General features: G+C 39.8%; 2 protein-coding genes across 2 annotated transcripts in view; one reads left to right on the top strand and one right to left on the bottom strand.

Annotated features, from left to right (window-relative positions):
• CLNK (cytokine dependent hematopoietic cell linker) overlaps positions 1 to 695 on the top strand; it is a 36,184-nt gene extending 35,489 nt beyond the window's left edge. Inside the window, exon 17 of the mRNA XM_086612322.1 lies at positions 549 to 695. Coding sequence (XP_086468448.1) covers positions 549 to 695 — 147 coding nt within the window. The remainder of the gene's footprint in view (positions 1 to 548) is intronic.
• A 3,223-nt stretch (positions 696 to 3,918) lies between these two features.
• Positions 3,919 to 14,038, bottom strand: ZNF518B (zinc finger protein 518B). Its single transcript, XM_009986017.2, has 2 exons — positions 13,948 to 14,038; positions 3,919 to 7,879 (listed from the first exon to the last, which is right to left on the bottom strand). Exon 2 carries the CDS (start codon positions 7,669 to 7,671, stop codon positions 4,435 to 4,437), a length of 3,237 nt encoding a protein of 1,078 aa, XP_009984319.1. The 5' UTR covers positions 7,672 to 7,879; positions 13,948 to 14,038; the 3' UTR covers positions 3,919 to 4,434.
• Between the last annotated feature and the right edge of the window lie 4,649 nt (positions 14,039 to 18,687).

Genomic DNA, 18,687 nt, shown 5'->3' with positions numbered 1-18,687 from the left:
GGCTTGGAGGATGTCGTTGTTTTGAACACCAGAGAACAAGACTAAAACTCTGCCAAGACCCTTCTTGTTCCATACTTTAAACAGCTTTTATAGCAACTTTCTCAGTGAATTGAATGGGGAAATAAAAGGTACATTTAAAAAGCTACAAAGAAACTTGCAGCGTAAGGTATCATGTACTGCTAATTAAGTGTAACTTTTGACAGGGGAAAGATAGTAATGATTTCTAGTTGCTTCATCTTTTCAAAATCTATCATTATATCTGGCAGCACAAACTTCTACAGGCAATTCTGCATTCTTAGGGCTTAGACATGCTCCCCTTTTGCCCTAAGCGGCCAGCTGCTTTCTCCTACACAAGACAGAAAGACACAAAGGGAATAAGAGGATTAAATTCTTGTGCTTTTCCTTTTATGATTGGTTCCACCTAATCTAATCATAATTCTATGCAAAATATCGTCTAACATAGTCATTTGCAAGTCTTTTAATGTTATAGATAAAATCATCTAGCAATTTCATTTTGTCACTCATTACCAAATTTCTTCTTCCCCCAGAAATTTAATTCTGTGAAAGAAATCATTGACTTCTACAAATACGTTCCCATCACGCTCATTGACGGAAAGGACAAATCAGGAATCCAAAGAGAACAATGCTATCTTACATATCCATTCAAGTCACGCAAAAGAGGTCTTCTGCCTTAATGTTACCAATCTGTTTGTACAGCTGTAAATAGAAATATTATTTAAATGCGTCAAAAATCTGATTAGCCTTTGAGTGAGGAGCTCCCCGTAATATCATGAAGCATTCTAAATGTTCCACTAAAAACCTTCTCTCCAACTGAGAATACAGATCTACTCCATTTTTTGATTCTTCCAATTCATTTTAAACTTTGAAGATACAGGTAAAATAAATGTCGTTGTATTAGTTCACAGAAAGTGTTAAGAGACACTGACTCCTGGTATGTTGACAATGATTGAGCAGTTTGCTTACCTTGCACTGTCCCTTCTAACACAAAAAGAAAACCAAACTCAGTCTTGCTTACCTAAATCTCACTGAAGCCCAGTTAGTAGCAAAACCTAATAAAACATACTACAGTCATATTAAAAAAATACTCTTGCTTTTAAAAATACACACGAAATGCTGCTTATCTGAGTATTCACTGTTTAACAATTTCATTCAGTGTGCATATGTGTTTGCATAGTAACAAGCTGTGCTCAGCAGCCGCTGAAGTTAGTGAGTGTTAGCTGGTGCTCACAGGTATTGGAGCAGATTAAAAAGCTAGCTTTAATTATGTAAATTCCATTACTTAACTAACACTTATTCTTTAGCTGAAGTAGCAGATACTTATATTCTGTATTTGAGCCTTAAAACACTTACACAGTAGCAACATTATGCAAACTGTCCCTTTGAGTTCATACCATGTGCAAATATAGATAAAAATCATTGTTAAGAACAGCAAATGTGCTTCAAACTCAGCAAGAAAACATGTTGCAGTACGTATCAGAGACGATAAGAAGGTGATATTTTTCCAGCAAAAAATATGGTAATATTTATTCATATAATTTGAGTTTTGGAAGGCTTAACTAAATTCATTATAAATACGAAAGGCAAACTTCAGTATTTTTCTGTGAAGCGTCCATAATCTTCCTTTCTAAGCATGCTCAGACTAGGTAACTGGAATATACCAAGAAAGCAACCTCAGTTACTTTATCCTTACAGAATAGGAACAAGAATAAAAACATTCAAGCTGAAAACATGACATTCCAAACCAATTTATAATGTAGCATGTAGTGGCACAAAATAGCTTTAAAAAAAAAATTTAGCAGTTGGTTGTAATTTCCTTGCAATCTTTTTATTTCTCAATGCGGCATGAAAATGTAAGAGAACATTCATTATCATTATTTCTCTCAAACCACTGAGACTGTTAAACTTGAAATAAATTCTTCTGCCGTAACATTATCTAATAATAAAAATGAAAATAAACAAAACAGAAGCTGCTACATAGAGTTTGGCAGAGCTTTTAAAAAGGAAAAGACACATGACGTAATCTGCTTTAGGAGTTTCATAGCCACTATATAATTTAACTTACAAAAGTTTTTCACGTTAAAACAAAAAAATATTTTCTAAATTAAATCCATGAAAAAGCCACAGCTGAACAATTTAGATAGCAGATTATGGCAGTGACATACAAACCTTTGCAGATGTTTACTAAAACAGCAAACTTGTTCACAAAAGACAAGCATTACTAGTATACTTAAACCATCTAAAGTCTATAATGCTGAGCAGCAACACTTCCCCTGCCCTCCCATACAGCTTTCATGAGGAATATTCTAATTTTGCCAGTGACAACTCTTACGAAGCAAATTCAAAACTATTTATTTTAATAGCTTCTACAGAAAAAAACAAATCATTCAAACAGTAACCTGGACTGAAGGAGTTAAAACAAAGGAGGAATTTTAACCACGTTTTTTCTTATGTTAACAATTTCAATATTTATTATATGTGATATGCTAAAATTTTAAAGTTGAAGCTGTTTTCACAATCAAAAATGCAAAGAGTACTGTAAGTTTGGCATCAAAGTATATGAAGTGAAAAAACCCTCTAGTGTATCCATCTAAAAAAATATAATTCCATTTGAATATAAAATGAGAACTGTCATTTCATTATTATTGACAAAACAGACAAAAGGAAGTTTGCTCTGTGGAACGGGTTAGTCTGATACAAATGATACAAAAACTTTCCATGTGTACACAATGAAAAAGATTTGACTTAAAGCACCAACTATCCGAAGGATTTTAACACTGTATTGCAAAATAATTGGAAAGCAATGTTTTAAATGGTTTTGAAAATAATCCTCAGTCAGATGAAGTTTTAAAATATTTACATTTCAATACAGATACGATACATACTTTATCAAAACAATGTATAACCTGCTGGAGTACATATAAAAAAAAAATATTCCCATCTTAAACTGTTTACAAAAATGCACCAACAGTGAAAAGAATTAGGAACTACCATTTTAAGAGTAATCCCATTTCAAACATAGAACACACATCCAGCATTAGAATCAGTATTGATTTTCTTACCTGTAAAAATGTAAGAAGTGATCTTAAGTGTAAATATGTGCTTCAATATTGTTCATTCTATATGACGTTAAAACGATTTAAAATTGACAATATGAAGAAAAACATCTACTGATGTACAGAAACATTAGACTTCAGTATAATCTGTCCTTCTTCTTCACTAGAAACTTGACATTTGGCCCTGATTTAGGAAAGCGTGTAAGCAACTGAGCAATGTTTACACTGCACTGAAGTCAGTAGATACACGTTAGACGTACACACGTAAATAGGCACATGCTTGTATGAATTGAGACCTTCAAAAAAATATATTCTAGCATCTGAATTCTTAAGAAGGATGAAAGATTGCACTGAAAATCTGGTCCAATACTGTCAATGTAAAAGCTGTGCAACATGGCTTTTCATTTTGAAAAGTCTTCATCCTCAGCAAGTTCCCCCTGTAAGTAAGCATTAACTCACCAACTAGAGTTCCAAGCAAATGCCCAATTCTGCAAACGTGTTTCTATCAGGCTACGCACATATGGTTCAGCTATTACTTCCTTAGATTCCAGAACAGCCTTAAAACCATAGAGTAAAGGTTTTCTCGCTCTCTATCGGTCCAAGCCTGATGGCATCTCCGGCTCTGCCTGTTCAACAAAGATGGTACAGAAAGCTGACAGTGTCCTGCTCTTGCTCGCATCTACGCAATACAGACTAGGTAAAGACTAAGTACAAAACAAAATTATATTTTTTAGTACTATCTCTAGTGGAAGTAACTCTGACCCCACAGATTCTTCATTTACACCCTTTTATCTCCTCTGAAGTCAGCAGAAGTGGTTTTGTTTCACCGAACAGAACACTTGCATTTAGGTTTTACTTTTTATGCGTGGTGCTTAATTTGCCACCAAAACCTATGATATACACTTGCTGCCCAAAGAGGATCAAAGGTGCTTTTCAGGACACATATGCTCGATCTCTGAAACACAATGCTCTAATAAAGCAAACTAAATTCTGTTAAACTTAGAAAACCTCATCATCTAAGATTTTAATCCATAGAGACCTAGTACAAACCAGTTACAGCACAGTATCCTAGCGCAGAGAACAGTAACTAGAAAGATGTTTGCATAGCAAATCTTTTTCAAATTTCTCCTATAGAACAGATGAAGTTGACCTCCAATACAAATTTCAAACATGACAGTGCGAAGTAGTGCTTAATCCTCACTATGGGCTTCTCTGTATCTCTAACTCTGCTCTCCTCTCCCATTTTGCCAACAGCAGAGACCTTTTGGCAAAATAAAGCACTTATTTCAACCTTCCTTTCCAAGTAAGTTAGGAGCATTCATTAAAAATAAGAGGGGAAACTCCCCTCCTAGGCTCTCACTTAATGCTTTTTTGCTGGAAGAGAAAGAACATCCCAACCCTTGGTTGCCTCTATCAAGTGCCTCTGTCCATGGCTTATCCATTCTTCTTGGTCCATATACACTCTTCCACAAAACCAACATTTAAACATACACTGAAGTGTTTCAGCTGGTGAAGTTTCCACCACCTGGTAGTTGTTTTTATGGGTCTTTTTTAGTTTCATTTTTAGCATATTCTGCTTTTTTCCTTGGTTTCCTGTCTCATTCTGAAGAGTAAGACGCTTTCGGTAACGTTTAACACCAAGATAACTACTTGTCCTTTCTGATAGAACTACTTTCAGGACTTGACCTTTATACTTGTTGATAGTCTTCATGACATTAATTATCTCTGGCGAGTCAACATCAGGATGGTTTAGTACCACAACCGGCTGGTTACGACGAGGGCACTTTATCAACTGATCCATTCTCAAAGGGACAAGCCGAAGACGTCTTGCTGTCAACAGATAGGACATGTCAGAACTTGAACTGGTTTCCGACTGAGTTCTTCTTTTTCTCTTAGGAAGTTCCCTGAAGCTCGCTTGTTTTGCCTTACTTTTAGGACCTAGTTGTCTTTTTGAATAGGGTTTGTTTTGCTTACTCACATCACTGCTTTTCTGAAACAGTACATCAGTTTGTTTGCTATTATTTTTAACACTTGCCTCTCGCTTTGGTCTTTGTCTCAGTGATATACTTCGGGACTGAGCATTCGGTTCGCTCTGATTAGGCAAACGTGGCAAATTACTGCTAAGTGTCTCAGAAACACTGACAGGAACCGGGCGAGGCAGAAACATTTCATTGCAATACACAGAAGGAGCTGATGTTTCACTCCCATTTTCTATTCCATTCGAGTTAGTAGCATTCAGCACTCTCAACATTGTCCCTTCAGGGATAAACACTGGAGTAGCAACATGGGAATTTTTAGTCACCCTGCTTTTAGATGTTCTTGCAAATGTAAGCAGATGATCTTTGCTGTGTTCTTCACTACTAATCACACTGTTTGCATCATGCACTTGAGACAAAGACACAGACTGTTCCACTTCGGTGGCAGGAACAACTCTCTCACAGCTTGCTGAATTTTCTTGAGGGAAAAGCACCTTTTTACTAGAAGCTTGACATCGCAAAGGCATGGATTTCATGTTAGATTCAGCAGCAGACATGAGCTGAGCAATCTTCCTACACAGCAACGTTGCTGAGTTCTTATTGCATTTTGTGTCATCCCATCTGACACTCTCTGGAACATCTTCAGCTCCAGAGCTAAGAGAAAATACAGACGAAATAACAGGTCCCTCAAAAGGGTTGCCTTTATTTTCCATCTTCTGCAGTTCTAAAGGTTCCAGAAGATTGTTCTTTTGATTTCTGGTTTCAGCTCTCTTTGCTTTGCTAAAGCCAAAAGCCATGTCCTCGCAAAGTGGAGTTTTAGTGACATGAAAGTTTTTTCTTGCTTCAGAAGATGTAACAGATTTTTTATCGAAACTCTTACCAGCTAAATGTATGTCTGTAGAGCTGATTGGCAGACTCCTACATTCTTTGTCATCCCTCTTTAGAGGCAATGTATCCTTTTGTTTAAAGACTGCAGAAGAAGAGGAATTTTTGCCCTCCTGAGCAGCCTCTACTGAGATGTTCTTGGAACCATTATCTTCAGAAACAGCAGCATATTTTGGAGGGGATATATCCACACCTTCTTCGTAACAATACAAGTCATAATGCAAGTGATTTTTTCCATCTACTTCCCACCCTGAGGATTTAAGATCACTTTTTTTTTCAGAACTATTCATCACCAAAGACGGAGAACAAAGTTCTATAACACCTGAACGGACATCAATACCTTTCACAAAATGAAAGCATAATTTCGATGCATCTTCCCTCTGAACAGATACAGAGTTAAAGGCTGAGAGTTGAGAATCAGAAAAACAGTGACAATTCTTGTCATATGTGCTGTCCAAATTAAGCTGATTACTAACACTGGATAATTTGTCTACATTCACTTCCATGGTTAGTAACTCATTTTGAGACACAGAAGATGTTTTTTTTCCTTCTGCAGATCGTTCTGTATCTTGATTCTCAAGTTCCTCCTCAGCACCGTTCACAGGTCTGTAAGTTGCTTCTTTCATAGGAATTAGTTTAAGAACCAGCTGTCGTGCTCCATTCACTATTTTAATCTCTACTATCTGAGCTAAACAGTTAGAAGGAACTACAAGTTCAGATGGTGCAATTACTGTTAAAGGCATCCCAGGTTGTAAGGGCTCCGTTTTTGGAGAATAAACCTCAACTTCCACACTTTGATTCTCACATACACTTATTTCAGATGGCTCCAATATTGTTTTGTCCTGGACTGATGCTGTGTTTACATTATATTCTACATCATGAGACAAATCGACTGTTTTAGTTACTTTATCTGGAATCTCACAAACCATATTTGAAGACAAATTTGTAAGTTCATTCTGAAAAGGAATTTTATCATATTTCTGCTTTTCAAATAAAGTGCTTTGACTCGGCAAGCAAGACTTCTTTTGCCTGTGGTTTATGAGAGTACGAGACAGCTGTTTTGTGGGTGTTTCATGTACTCTTCTCGTATGTTTTACTATATAGTCATGTCTAACAGCACCATATTCACAGTATTCACACTGATACGGAAAAGTTCCAGTGTGTTTCACCAAATGTCTCTGGAATTCTCCTTTGGTGTAGGATATGTAACTACAGTGGGAACAAATAAATTTAATTTCTTCATGTTGACCTACATGCTTTTTATACTGCAAAGAATCCTTTGTTGAAAATCTACATTTATCACAATAGTATTTACCTGGCAGAAAGTTTTTAACTTTAAATGTTTTCTGAGTTTTACTTGGCGATTTTTTTTCACATTTTTCAAAGTCTACAGCATTGGCACTCTCAGGAACAAAATGGAAAGCTGGTGGTGTAATATGACTGCACTTCTTGCAGATGAAGTTTTTGTCTTCAGTCCACCCAAGCTTCTTGTGCTTTTCTATATCTTGCACTGAAATTTTCTGAACACTTCTGCATTTTATACAGTTTATCAGTGACAACTTATTATTCTCAGCCTCAGCCCCTTGATAACAGCGAATTTGGTCGTTGTCCACTTTTGATGGATTTGTTTTATCCTCAGAAGATTGCTTTGGGGATGTAGTTAAGGAATTATTTTTATCATTAACTTGGCCAGGGTACAATCTTGGTAAAATTTCCCTCATTTTTTTCAACTGCATTTCAGAAGACGTGACTCTGCATCAGTTTTGTCAAACACAGCAGCAACAGACAGAATGTTTCCTTGGTATTAGCCTTCTGTATGCTGTTTATCAATCAATCATTCAGGCCAACAATCTGTAGAATATACGCTTTGGAAGAAACGATCCTTAAGGAACTGCATCCATATTATATTCCATGTTCTTAATTTCATTCAATCAACTTGCAGCACTAAAGAATAAAAAGCAGAAGATTAAGTCAGTTACAGTTCACTGATCATTGGCATACAATGAACTAATAATTGAACTATTGGTAGACCACAGCTGAATTAGAGTGCAAGTCTACTGTTAATATACCACCGATTGTACTCTGCACATACAACCATTAACTCTAAGCGAACCATACCAAATCAAGTAATCTTTTAATATTTGTTCATAGTCAAAACGTTCATAAATTTGTTAAAGTATCTGTTGTGCATCAAAACCTAAACAGTTCATTCTAGTTCTTCCACATCATGAGAAATTTTACATTTGAGAAACGTATTTATAAGCCTAACAATATACTCAGTAACAGAACTGAACAGCAGAATATTGTTTCAGTTCATATATAACCCTTAATTCGGGAAAAGATACTATGAAACACTGCAGGTGCCACTCATTTGAGAATCCCAGCAGAAAAAAGGAGAGCAACTACAATAGTTACTAAAAACATGCAACTACGAGTATTTAAATATAAGGACTTTCAAGTCAGCATGGAAATTCCTAAGCACAGAAGGAAGTTCTTCTGTAGTGTTTCAGATCCAAACTTGAACACTAATTCATAACAAGATGTGGTTTATACTTCACATGTTCTCAAAGTAATAAAATCAAAACAATCTGCGGCTGCGAAATTAATTACCTTCACTTCTATCAATACCACAGTGTAATCACTTCTACATATTTGGACAAGCATATAAATAATTCACTCCATCCTGATAATACAGAATGTGTCAATCAACCAAAATAAACAATGCAATAGAAAGCAGAGGGAGAACAGCAGTATCAATGTAAAACCATCACATTAACTTGTGCAGGATGCTTGGCCTCATAGGTTCCAGCACTTTTACTATCTCTTTTCTATATTTAACATGAACAAGATTTCAGCCTTTAAGCTTCTGCCAAGACTATGAGACCACTGTTATTTGGAAAACAAACAACTATATTAGCCTTTTGAGATATATATAAAACAAGATAAAGTCCAAATCTAACAGCAACAATTAAAATCTACTCCATATCTTTTTCAAACATTCTTACTTACAGACATATAGATCTGCACAGTTGCAGATCTGCACTCATGTACAGATCTTATTTCATGAGGTTATTTCTAAATTCTTTTAGATTTCAATATATCCTACAGAAGGCTTCTGCTCCTGAAATTCAGTTTCTCTCCAAGTCTACCTGCAGAGCACAGACTGATTTGGGCTCCAAAAGCACAGTGCTGAGATCACCTAAGTAGCATCCTATTACAATAACCCTACATGAATGAGGAAAACTTTACACTATGGTGTATCTCCACAATGGCTTGGCAGGAGAAAGCATCTGATAAAGTTTTTCTTACTTCTCCCTGTGCTACATCTGGTCAATATCTCTAACTGCTATAGGAAAGCTGCCCTAAAGATGGGGCTCTGCAAAGAGCAAGTATACTGATGTAACCTCAAACAAGAGCAAAAATAAGTTAGCAAACTGATCAGGAAAAACATAGTAGGCTTTTCACTCTTTAGCAGATGGATGGCTGCACACCTCAAACTCCTTAGTAGGTAGTTCTTGGGACTGTAGTAATCTCCTATCATTGCAATGCAGACAGCTGTAAATCCTTGTATGAAAAACCTCTATATCCCAATATGAAAAACAAATCAATAGCAGCCTCCCAAGAAGGAGGAAAGTATACATGACTATCATATCATTATCTGAAGACTTTTTTGTAAGCAATTCTAATGTTGGCAACATTAAGCCCTCTATTACCTAAAGAGGAAACAAACATTTCTGATAGTCTCAGATGGAAAATTCTTCCCCTACTAATATCACTTCTTAGACTTAAGATGAATATTGCTGACACACAAGTGTGATGGTAGGTCTATGTTCAGCAGATTCACTGTTTTATTTCAGGAGAAAGATTATAAGAGATCTCAATAAGCTCAAGATCCAGACCAAAGATGCTTTGAAGATTTCTATACAGCTTTAAGAACGAACTAAAACTGCATTTGAAAGGAAAGGATAAAGTTAGATCAGTATTTGCCTTTTTTTTTGGTGTTAACAGCTATTCGTTGATACTGAAACTGCACACCATATGAACTGACCAAAAGATACGCATAGAGCACTTTATGCCATCAATATTCGTGTCCACAAAAGACAGTATTAAAGATATGCATAGTTTTCTTATATTTTTTAACACTGTAAACTTCACCTTATGGGACAACATGAAAAAGAATCCAGCACCTCTACAGAGCAAGAAAGTACAAGAAACACTGTCAAACATTTTAAGAATGCTTCTGTTTACCAGACAGGTCTGAGTTGCACAGTCCAAGAGGACACTAGAAAAATTTAACAAAGGTAATTCAAAAAACACGCTAGTAATCCTTCTAAACTCTCCTAAGTCAAATAGCTTTATATATGAAAGTGAAATCCCAAAACCAATCCAAGATTTCATTCAGACCTGTGACACCATGCTGCTAGAATCCAGGTTTTGAATGTAGCTGCAGTTACTGTGACTGCATTTCAGATGTGACATTGGTTGACCCTAGCCAGCAGCCAAGCAGCCACACAGAGAGGTGGCTCCCAACCTCTCCCTGAGTAGGAACAGTGAACTGGAGATAAAGAGCAAGAAAGTTTATGGATATGAACAAAGGCAGTGAAGGAAAGAGGTGGGGAGGTGGTGATGCAAAGGTAATCACTCACCAGCTTCCACAAGCAGATCGATGCCTGGCCAGACCCTGAGCAACAGCCACCTTGGAAGCCAACATCCCTCTCCCTTTTTTCTTCCTCTACTTCCAGTTTTCATTGCTAAGCCTGATGTTATACGGTATGGACTATCCCTGTGGCCAATTCTGGTCAACCGTCCCAGCAGTGTGTCCTCCTAAACTCTTGCCCACCCCATGCCTACTCACTGCAGCAGAGGCAGAGAGAGGAGGAAAAAGAAAATCCTAGCATTGTGCAAACACTGCTCAGCAACAGGAAAAACACTGGTATGTGATCAACACTGTTTTAGCCACAGATCCAAAACGCAGCACCCTACAGGCTGCTAGGAAGAAATTTAACTCCATCCCCGCCAGACTCAGTATAACGTGAGAAAGAACTGAATAACCAGGTGATGCTGAAGTGACACCGCTGTTGTCTCCCTAGCTATTTTTTCACCAATCTTTCCTGAATGCTGAATAATTAACAAGAAACGTTTTGATGCAAACAGGTCCACTTTATCATTTTTTGATATTGTATATCATATTTTTGATATTTGATTGTAATTTCATTCTTATATTTTAAAAAAAATGTATTTGCTTTTTCTGGTTATTTCAGAAAAATGAGACCATCAATGTACACAGAGAGGTGTAATTCAGCATCTATTCACTCCATATTGGGGGAGGGGAGGGCGGGAATTCCCCTGAAGATTTGTTTTTGTATTTACAGGGTTAGCAGAGACATGCTTCAGAAGATTTAATTAAAAGATACCTAATCGATTTTTCAAGTTACAATAAAATGCAGAGCACTCAGACTAATCCAAAGATACAATTAAAGGAAGACCTGCAAGTCTACATGGAGTTTGAATAGCAAACACAAGAACAGAGTAGATGAAGAACGGACTAAGAGATACTAGGAGTGTTAAAATCAATTCCAGTCCCTGTCTTTACAGGAATGGACTCAGAAAAAGTTTGTAAAAATACTTTGATATGCAATAAGGTACCTGAACTAGAATTTGAAAAAAAATTCGAGGCCCTAGTTCTGAAAAAAAACAGGAAGCAGAAACTTAGAGGTACATGGAAAAAGGACAACAGAAGGAAGATAAATCAAACTTTCTCTTCCCTCTTTCTACCAAGCACCTGTAATTCAGTGACATTAAAAAGTGGGGCACTTAATAAAAGGAAACGTTACCGCCTTTCACACAACACTAGTGTATCTTGAACCTTGCTGCTCAAGACACAGAGATCAAGAGATCTGCAGGAGTCAAAAGGCATTCCCAACTGTGGATATCACATTCACATAGAGGCCAGAACACAAAGACCAATTAAAAAAAAAAAAAGAAAATTAGGGAGAAACATCCTCTGCAGCCTGACTATGCCAAATTCATCCCCAGTACAACTGTTTTTTGCAGTGCAGTAGATTACAAACCACTGATGTGGCCACTGTCAGACAGGAAATGCCAGTGTCTTTCCATTATTTTATACTCTTGAAATTTCCATTTACTTCAAATACATTAATACTTCGTTCATCATTTCAAAGAAAAATACTTCTTTTCCAGCGTTTTAGTTCTCTTTTTCGTCTCAAATTATACACTATCAGTGAAATGGGCGTGATAAGCAGCACACATTTATCATATGTGATCATGTAAGAAAGACCTTACTTCAGCAAGGCATACACATCTCACACACTTAGTTCAAAGACTGCATCCAACAATCAAAGTCCACTTTGGTATTGAAAAGTCCATATAAGTCATCTCCTAAGAAAAGAAATTTAAACAGAATTGGAAGGCACTGTGCATCACTGTATCAGGAAGATGCAGTGTGTAGAATTTGAGTCTCTGAAAAATGTGAATCTGTGTAAGCTTAAAATTCTCTCGTCTGTATTTTACAATTATATATATATGCTTTAACTATCCATTTAACAACTATTACCAGATCTGTTAAGCAGAGTCAACTGTTCTACTGTTCCAACCGACCTGCTGCAATTGTAAGTCATTAATTTTAAGCCTAATGACTCGGAGAGATCCAAAGTGCTTCACTCCAGTATAACGTATTGTACTAATTAAAAGAATTGATTTTGTATTAAAAACAAATTATTTAAATACACTGAAGAAATTTTATCCACAATTATTTCTCCTTACAGCGCTTATTTCACAATAGCAGCTAAACACACAGTCACAATACTTTTTGTACCTGAAATTCACATTAAGTTTTTCCCTCAAAACGAATGAGGAATATCAATGCAGAGAATTAAGAAGAGCAAAGACGATGCATCAGGTTTTCAGAGCTTACTTTTATTATAAAATATAGTTATTTCACTCTACATAAAAAACTAATTACATTCAAATTTTTTATCCCTTTCAAAGTTATGCAAAATAATGATTAAAAGTAAATCACTGTTTTTCAAATGCATAGATGAAAGACTGTCCAATTTATTGACATTTATTGGCATTGCAAGAAGGCAGGTACACATGCACTATACAGTATTCTACTGAAATGGAGGTCTGCTTCTCTGTGTCTCTAGGACTGAGGCCTAGCTTTATTTGTATCTGAAAGATAACATAGTTCTGACGTATCATTCAATTGCTTGGTGGTCTTCTTGCAATAAGCTAAGCAAGACATTCTCAAATAACTACTGTATCAAAAGCAGCATTTTAGAGAGTGCTCACAGATTTTTATCCAGTTGTTTATCATTACATGTATGATCAACTTTTACATTTATGCTGCATCTTTCAGCATTTCAGACAATTTACAACCTTTTTTTAAATCGCTCTCTACAGCCAAAGCACACTGACTAATATTTAGCATTACCCCACTCTAAGCTTTAAGGCCTGTAAGCAATAAAGAAAGGAAGTATGGCACTGAAGAAAACGAGAGAGGAGGGGGCAAAGAGTCCCATTAAAAGCACATATTCCTTTGTGTCCAGTTCTCAAGGTAGATACTAAAATTTATTTCTAAAGATTTAATTCCTGCAAAAATTAGACACATACGTAAGTTTCTGCATGACAAGGCCCTTGACTATAACCTTTTACTGTAGTAACAATGCAGAACAGAACACTAGCAAAACCCTGTGGAATGCCATTAGTTTTCTTAATACTAAAACAGGCTTTTTTTATTAAACACACATTTCAGGATACTTAGGCTACATCTATGATAGCAATGGATCATTTACTTAGAAGAAATCCAAGCCATTTTGTATGTCTAAATTATGTTAAGTGTCCAACGTAATACTCTTACATGAGAGATTTTCTTGCAACAAAATTTAATGTAGGATTTAATTAAGCGACTCCTTTGCTCACATACTGTAGAGAACACAATTTGCATGCGAAATAGAGGGTGTTCTAATTCGATCAGTAATGCAGTTACTAACCCGAAAGCTTCTCTTCTTCAGCAAGAAGACCAAGATGGCAAACCTGGACAACAGCTCCGCAGTCCAGACGAGTCTAAAGCAGCCTGATGGCGTCCACGAGACAGCAGCACCCGCCCGAACACCAAAAAATCCCATCTTCCTGGGCATCCCGCCCTCCCACGCACAAGTGCTGCCGCCTCTCCGGGAAAGAAAAGCCTCCCTCGCTCTCGGCCCGTCGCCGGAGGCCGAGCCCCGCCGCTGCCCGCGCGAAGGCGGCCGGTGGGGTGGCGGACCCTCCGCAGGCCGCGCACACAGACCTCCGCCCGCCGCCGCCGCCGCCGCCGGGGAGGCGACTCCGCCACGCCGCCGCGCAGCGCAGCCGCCCGCCCGCAGAGGGCAGCACCGCGCGGCTCGCCGGGCCGCAGCCCGCGCTCGACGCTGGGACCCCCAACCCCCCGGCGCGGGTAGGCTGGGCGGCGGCGGGCAGCCGGCAGCCGCGGCGCCGGGCCGGCCGGCACAGGCCGAGGGTGGGGGAGCCTTACCTGGCTGAGAGGAGGACGAGGGAAAACACAGGACTGCCCCCCTCGGGGGCATACCCCGCCAGCCGCCACCGCTCCCCTTGTCTCCAGCCGCACAAGAAACGCCGCGCCGAGACTCTCCCTCCCCGACCCGCGGCTCCCGCCCTGCCGCTCCGCCCCGAGGTGCTAACCCCGGCGAGGGCGAGCCCCTCGCCGCCGCCTCAGCACGGCCCGCCGCCGCGACGGAACTGACCTCAGCGGCCGCGGCGGCACCGCGCCGCCCCATTGGCCAGCGCCGCGCCACCGCTCCCGCCGGCGGCGCCGTGTAGAGCTCTACTGAGGCGCCCCGGGCGCGGCGGCGGCGGCAGCGCAGGCGCGTAGTGCGCCCCGGCACGGCCAGGCGCGGCGTGGTGGCGGGGGGGCCCGCGGGGCAGGTCCCGGCGCTGCGGTGACACCTCGAGGAGCGCAGCCTGCACCTGCGTGAGGACCGGTGACCCGGGTGCGACCCGGCACCGCAGTATGGGCCGTGGGGAAGAGGCTGGGCTGGTCGAGAAACGCCTGCAGAATGGCAGGCGAGGGTATCCAAGAAGGTATGCCGTCGGGTTCTTGCTGGCTGGCCGTCCCTCAAGGATTCCGACAGAACAACAGGCTGAAGGAAGAGCTGTTGTTCCCAATAATCTCTCTACATGCCCCTGCTGCCACCGTGCTTCGTGTTAGGGTGTGACGTGGGCACACATTTCGCAAAGATTGCTCAGTTAAATGGCACGATGACGTAGTAGTTGCATATTTTCAGGTGCTTCCGATAAAATCCACGTTTCTGTTTAAATAAACTGTCCTTAGTCAAATTTGAAGGGAGAAAAAAGGGGTTTTAACTGCCTGCATCTTGCCCTCTAAAAGTGCCGTTAATGTCACTGCAATATCTAACCACTCTGCTTAAAAAAGGAACCATGTTTAACACAGGGCCCAAAGTCTTTCCAGATGGTGACTTTAAAATGGAGCTTTTTGGTACATGCTTTCAAAGTTAAACTCTTGTTTTGCTGATTGTTCTATTATCATGGATTCTGCGGTAAGAGGAACCATGGGTAAGTTACATCTTTGATCAATTCTGTACTGGAATGATATGAAACAGGACTTGACCTATCCTTAACATTGTCCAGACATGAACACACATCTTCAGGGATCTTGGATTATGGAATGGGCTCTTGTCTTGGTTTCAGCTGGGACAGAGTTAGTTTTATTTTCAGTAGCTAGAATAGCACCGTGGTTTGGATTTAGTATGTGATTTTTTATAAGAAGAATGTTGATAACATGCTGGTGTTTATAGTTGATGCTGCAACAGCAAGGATGTTTCAGCTTCCCGTGTTTTGCCTATGTGCAGGTGCACAGCAGGCTGAGGAAGCTTAGCTGGAACCAAGGGCCCACAACTCCTTGCTTGTGATATGAGCTTGGATTTAGTCTTGAGGCCCGAATTGGCCAATGGAATATTCCATATCGTGTAGCGTCATGCCCAGTATAAAAATGAGGTTTAGCTGGAAAGAAGGGCCTTTCTCTTCCAGGGCTCTCACTCTCAGACTCTCAGAGTGCTCTATCTCGCTCTCTATTTTCAGGCCTCTTGCTCGTCCGGGATTGCTGTGTCAGGACTTATCTGTTTCGGGATCATTAGTCTGAGACGGGATGGGCCTCGGTCAAGGGGTGGTGAGCAATTACACTGTGCGTCACTTGTTTGAATATATTTATCATTGTACATAAATATATTGTTGTGGGTTAGGCCGCTCCAGCAACCAAACCGCCACCCCCCCTAGTCGTTGACTCACCCTCCCCCGCCCCAGGAATGAGGGAGAGAATTAAAGGATAAACGGGAAACTCATGGGTTGAGATAAGAACAATTTAATACAGATGATTTAATACACAGTGTAGATGCTCATCACCCCCTCGTATGCGAAGCCCGTCTTGTTCCGAAGCTGCAATCCTGGACGAACGCGAGGGCCCGAAATAGAGAGGGGCAGAGAGAGATAGCACTCCGAGAGTGGGAGTACTGGAAGAAAGAGGAAAAAAAAGGCAACAGAGCAAAAGCGCAGCAAGCGCAAAAGAGCAGAAGCGGCAAAAGAGCCAAAGCGCAAAAGCCCTTCTGTCGGGCTGACCCTCACTTTTATACTGGGCATGACGCTGCATGATATGGAATACTAATTGGCCAGTTTGGCCCTCAATCTTAAGTTCCACCACAAATCACAAGGGGAATCGTGTCCCCCTTGTCCCGGCTATGCTCCCCCCTTATCCCGCCGTGCTTCTGCACTCCGGCACACTGAAAAGTCCTTGGAGTCTCACGTCCAACCACAAACATCAGCTTGCTATCAACATTCTTCTCAGAGCGAGCCTCTGAGTAAAACCAAAACACGGAGCTCTTCTAGCTGCTAAAAAGAAGAGCTAACTGTCCCAGCTAAAACCAGGACATATATATATATTCATATGTTAGTAGTAGTAGTATTAAATTGTTCTTATCTCAACCCACGGATCTCTTTCCCTTTTCTCCTTTAATTCTCTTCCCCATCCCCTGGGGGCGGGGGAGGGTGAGTGAGCAGCTGTGCAGAGTTTAGTTGCCGGCCGGCCTAAACCACGAGACAGTGCTTAATAAAGTTCAGAAAAACAAGCTGTATGCTGGGATTTGAAAAGGTACAGAGAACAAAGCATCCTTATGCTGCTGTATAAATTCATGATTTGACCACATCTTGAAAGCTGTGTGTGGCTCTGAGTTCCTTCAGCTCAGGAAAGACAGAATAGTAGTGGCAAAGGTTCAGTGAAAGTAGGTAAAAAGAGTGATCAAAGGTACTTTGTTCTAAACTTCCATGGAAGAAACAACTAAGTAAGGTTCTGTCTGAAAAAAAAAAAAGAAAGACTATTGATTTAACAAAGGGCTAAAAATCTTGAGTGTACATTGTAATGTAAACAGCTATAGGTGGGAATTGTCTATGTGGATCCCATGAAAGCCACTGGCAACAATTTGCACTTACTGACTTTTGTCAGCTACACTGCAAACGTGTGATGTAATGAAAATTCACTTCCCAAATATTGTATCAATCAGTCTTTATAATATGAAAGTGTATTAACTTTGTTAATACATATTAGTTCACATTATACACTACAATATAATGAAGTAGTGAAATTTTACTGGAGACTTTGGTATTGTTCATGCTCATGTAAAACAAAGGACAGCCCGGCCCTGGAAATAAGGACTTTGGCTCCTGGAAGCTTAGAGCTGTCCACGAAGGATAAAGGATACCCAACAACAACTAAGATAAAGCCAGCATCCTAGCCCCTCTAACACGTCTTTGAAACCCTCCCAGTGTCATCTGGCATCATAGATAAGTAACTGTAGCAAGACTGACTTCAAGGGACTTCAGGGACAAGCAGGAATAATTCTGCAGAAATACGGTTGCTTTGCAAAATTTTACTATGATTAGTAATCGGTAGTGTGGGTCTTTGTAATTAGTGAAATCGTGTTGTACTTGAATGGTTAAAGGGTGTAAGAATCCTGTGTACAAGCACATTCAAGGTGACCCAGTTTGGCTGGCACACCTCATGCACATGAATAAATATTCACCCTTGTAATTCTATACTTTGTTTCCTAGCCTCTCTCCTTGGTCCGCACAGGCCAGTTGGAAATTTTCATAACAGTGAGCTATACTTATCAGATCTCAAAACCAGAAAAAAATCTTAAAATAAAAGACGATATTCTGTAACACAAGTAATAATTCAATACATAGTTTGTTAGTCAAAATGTTTTTTTTCAGCTCATCCATCTGTATCTGAAACAGTCCAGAGTGCAGTAATATTTTCATATTAGTAAAATGGAATCAGTTACCTAGTACATAACACTGATGAAGCACTTTTACTACTCTTCCTTAGATATGTGTAGCCAGCTTGCTCTGACATTAGAAAAGCAATTGCCTGTAACAAATGCAAATAGATTATTCAGTATTTAAATAAGGCCAGGCTAAACAACATCACCCAGAAGAGCCTTTGTTATGGAAAGCTTGAGAGTCAATTTGCATCTTCCTCAGTGTTTTCCACCTGCATAAATTCAGTCCCTTCCCTGCATTTTCTAACCTTGCATTCAAAGCTTCTCCATTTTCTTTCCCTGTCCTGTGAACACCATCTTCGCAGAGATGAGTCAGATCTGATCAGATCATAGCTCCTCTATCTCGCATAGTCTCCAGCCCTGAACCTATTTAGACTACGAGAGAGG

Source organism: Tauraco erythrolophus, chromosome 5, assembly GCF_009769465.1.
Source record: "Tauraco erythrolophus isolate bTauEry1 chromosome 5, bTauEry1.pri, whole genome shotgun sequence".
Taxonomy (NCBI): Eukaryota; Metazoa; Chordata; class Aves; order Musophagiformes; family Musophagidae; genus Tauraco; species Tauraco erythrolophus.
Note: the sequence above shows the minus strand (reverse complement) of the source record. Positions and strands in the feature narration are given on the sequence as shown.